This window comes from Octopus bimaculoides, chromosome 21, assembly GCF_001194135.2.
Source record: "Octopus bimaculoides isolate UCB-OBI-ISO-001 chromosome 21, ASM119413v2, whole genome shotgun sequence".
Lineage (NCBI taxonomy): Eukaryota > Metazoa > Mollusca > Cephalopoda > Octopoda > Octopodidae > Octopus > Octopus bimaculoides.
Window position 1 is genome coordinate 4,913,249 of NC_069001.1, and position 3,720 is coordinate 4,916,968.

Sequence of the window (3,720 nt, forward strand, 5' to 3'; positions counted from 1 at the left end):
TTTTTTTTTTTTTTTTTTTTCGTATCTCTCCCTTAGATTCGAACCAGTGACTTCTTGGTCGCCTTCAGTCCATGCCATAAGAAATACAAAGAAACAACCTACCAAGAGACCAACGTCTGTGACATCATTGATTACAATGAGTCTCTAAGACATTCCATTGAGGTGGGGGATTGTGTGCTGGCGCCTGGCCCACCACCACAGAACACATCCAGGTTTTCATGTGGTCGAGTGTTGGAAGGCCAAGAAGCGAGACAAACCGAACTGAGTAAGAAACAGTTTGTTCTCTATTGGTGATGATGATGATGATGATGATGAAGTGGTGCTGGTGGCGGTGGCAGTGAGTGTTGTGGTGGTGGTTTTTGTGCTGCTGCTGATGACAGTGGTGTGTAGTGGTAGGTAGTGTGTCTATATGCTTATGTGTGTAGTTGCGTGTGTGTAGTTGCGTGTGTGTGTAAGTTCAAATGTGAATATGTATGTGTTTGTGTTCACGTTCACTTAGGCATATGTGTGCATTTGAATGTGGGTAAGTGTGTGTGTGTGTGCATGCATGGTGGTGTGATCTGCATGTGTATGTGTGTGACCGTGTGTGTGTATTGAACATGTTCACATATATTTGCATGTGTGTGTGTGTGTGTAGTTTGGGTGTATGACTGTGTGTAGGAGAGAAGAGACAGTGTGTCAGCATATATGTGTTTGTGTGTGTATGTATGTTTGGGTGTATATTAAGACATGTTTGCGTATATGAGTGTTAATGTGTGAGCGAGAAAGAGAAAAGGATCACGCACACGCGCATGTCTGTGTGTCTTTATGTATGTAAGACTTATCATTATAGAACTTCAACAACAGAAAACCTCATCTTAATTTCTCTTCCAGAATACAAGGATGTCAATCTTGTTGTCTCATTTGAAAATGGAACAACTTCCAGAATTCCCAGAAATGTTGCCATTTGGATCCCTCAAAACGCCTTTGACCACATCAAGTTAAAAGTTCATCAGCCTCGTTCTTTGAAACAAGAACCATATTACAAAAGTCAAACAGAAATGCCTGAATTTTTCCCTTTAGAACCAAGAATTTGGGCCCCTAGTTTGAAACTGAGGGATTACCATCCAATGGCATTACCCCCTTATGTTCCAATGACTCCCCTGGTATATAACATGGGAGCAGTCACTCCTTATGGTATTCCTTATTTAACCCAGCCTACCTGGTACCCAAAATACCAAACCCTTACACCCAAATATTCATTCAGTGCCAAAGACCTTCCTCCAGAGAAAGTTGCTCCTGTCAGTAAATTATGCATCAAAGAGCTCGATGATAAAGTTCAGTCCATGGAAGATGAACCAAAAGACATCCCGAAGACTGAGAAAGAGATACCAAATATTGGTGATGAACAACAGAAGGAAGTCTTGGCAGACGTGTACCAACCAATGCTTTGTGAAACTGAAAAAACCAAGGATGCGTCTATTGAAAACTTCAAAGATGGCACCTCTTATCTGCCTTACACCTCAGAGAATTTACCAGATTTAGGTTTCTATGATGATAATGGATTGGAAGAATTGTATCAAACAGATATAAAAGATGGAGGGATGAATACAGAATGCTTAAAATTCCCGAGCAAACCTAGAAACCCTGGAAGACCAATGTGGAAATACTGGGCCAAAAACCCGACCAAAAGCCTAGGTGTATCAAGGAGAAATCGGAGTCCATTTCAAGAAACAGCTCAAGATGTTCCGTTTGAGTTACGTGACAAAAACAGGAGTTTATATCAAGGTAAATTTGTATTGATTAATTTTAGGCTTTTGATTTTTCTCTCACTTAGGATGAAAGGTGGCTTTTGTGTAGCTTGTTATAGTGCCAGACTGTTAACTCATTAACCCTTTCATTACTGTATTTCTGTTGAGATGCTCTGTGTTTCTTTCAATTACTTTTAAATATAACAAAGAATCTAGTAAAATAACTAAGTTATCATTCAGCTGGTGTTAGGAACATAAATTGTGACTAAGGTTTGGTGGAAGATTTTAATTCAAAACTTATGAAAAGAAAACATCTGTATACACACACATACATCTGGAGACACATACACATGCTCTTACGTCAGTATAATCTCAGTAGTTGTCTTGAAAGAATAACTCAGCTGACATCAAAAGAGTTAAAAGACTGAACTTTATCTGTTTATTTCTCCTTATATGGAAACACTATTTCTTCTCTGTGTTTCTACAGACTACGCCTCAAACTCAGCCTTTCGTCAGGTCGACAGATTTTCGAAACATACGCAAAACGACAGTGTAGCAACATTGTTAAAGACACCGAAACCACCTTCTGTTGCTCTGCCAGCCCAGCAAGAACAACATCAGATACGAACACCAAACAACTGCAGAAACTGTCAGGAAGATTCTAGTCAAAAGGAATGGTAAGGTCAAACAAGTTCATATAATTTCTGCTTATACATACATACATACATACATACATACATACACACATGCATACACACACATGCATGCATGCATACATACATACATACATACATACGTTAACTTAACATAGAAATGGAGAAAGACATAGTGCGAGATATAAAAAAATAAGCCATTTAGGGCCAGAAATAATGCAGGAAACTATGCAATTCTTCGAGCAGGCATGTTTTAGGTGAAATCGGTGATGAGCCCGAGTGACGCTGATGACCTGGTGTCACCTCTGATATGTGTGTGTGTGTGTGTGTGTGTGTGTGTGTGTGTGTGTGTGTGTGTGTGTGTGTGTGTGTGTGTGTGTGTGTGTGTGTGTGTGTGTGTGTGTGTGTGTGTATGTATGTATACAACAACAACAATATGTATATGCATATGTATGTGTATGTATATATATATACAAGGAGGCGAGCTGGCAGAACCGTTAGCATGCCGGGCGAAATACTTAGTGGTATTTCGTCTGCCGTTACGTTCTGAGTTCAAATTCCACCGAGGTCGACTTTGCCTTTCATCCTTTCGGAGTCGATAAAAAAAGTACCAGTTATGCACTGGGGTCGATGTGATCGACTTAATCCCTTTATCTGTCCTTGTTTGTCCCCTCTATGTTTAGCCCCTTGTGGGCAATAAAGAAATATATATATATATATATTTATATATTTATATATTTATTTATATGTAAAACCTATGCGTTTTATTGCGCCCTCTGTAATCGTTACACGAATTACTATCCTTCAGTGCAAAATCCTCGAAGATGCTTGCAGTGAGACATGGAACAACAACAGAGGAGCACAAGAAGAGATTTAAATTCGGGAGAAGGCACAATCGAGAGAGGATCTTACAGGACATAATACAGGGAACTAATGCCGACTTGAACAGGCAGGAACAGATTGATGTGACCCATGCGGCCAAGAGAGCAGTGAATGCGGAAATATCTCAGGCAGTGACTGAATACCACCAACAACAACAACGCCGACGACTGCAACAACAACAGCAACAACAACAAAGAACGTTACTAAAATGTAAAGGAAATGTGCAGGTGAAACCAGCATCGGTCCGGTTTAGTAATAACAATAATAATAATAATAATGATAATAGTAATAAAAGTAATAATTATCGACAGGAAGTGAAGGGGCTTGATTGTGTTGATAAAAGGCGACAGGGATATGGTGGAATCGATGTGGCCCCTTTAAAAGAAGACCAGAAAAAACAGGTGAATATATAATGTTTTTTTATTTGTTTTTGTGTTTGCTTTTGTTTGGTTCTT

At 39.4% G+C, this 3,720-nt stretch overlaps 1 protein-coding gene across 3 annotated transcripts in view; it reads left to right on the plus strand.

Annotated features, from left to right (window-relative positions):
• LOC106884100 (uncharacterized) overlaps positions 1-3,720 on the plus strand; it is an 8,847-nt gene that overhangs the window by 3,810 nt on the left and 1,317 nt on the right. For 2 of the 3 annotated variants that reach the window (XM_014935318.2, XM_014935317.2), the window contains exons 3-6: positions 37-265; positions 874-1,767; positions 2,218-2,407; positions 3,192-3,666. In XM_014935318.2, the coding sequence (XP_014790804.1) occupies positions 37-265; positions 874-1,767; positions 2,218-2,407; positions 3,192-3,666 (1,788 nt within the window). The remainder of the gene's footprint in view (positions 1-36; positions 266-873; positions 1,768-2,217; positions 2,408-3,191; positions 3,667-3,720) is intronic. The other variant, XM_014935319.2, reaches the window with a different exon arrangement.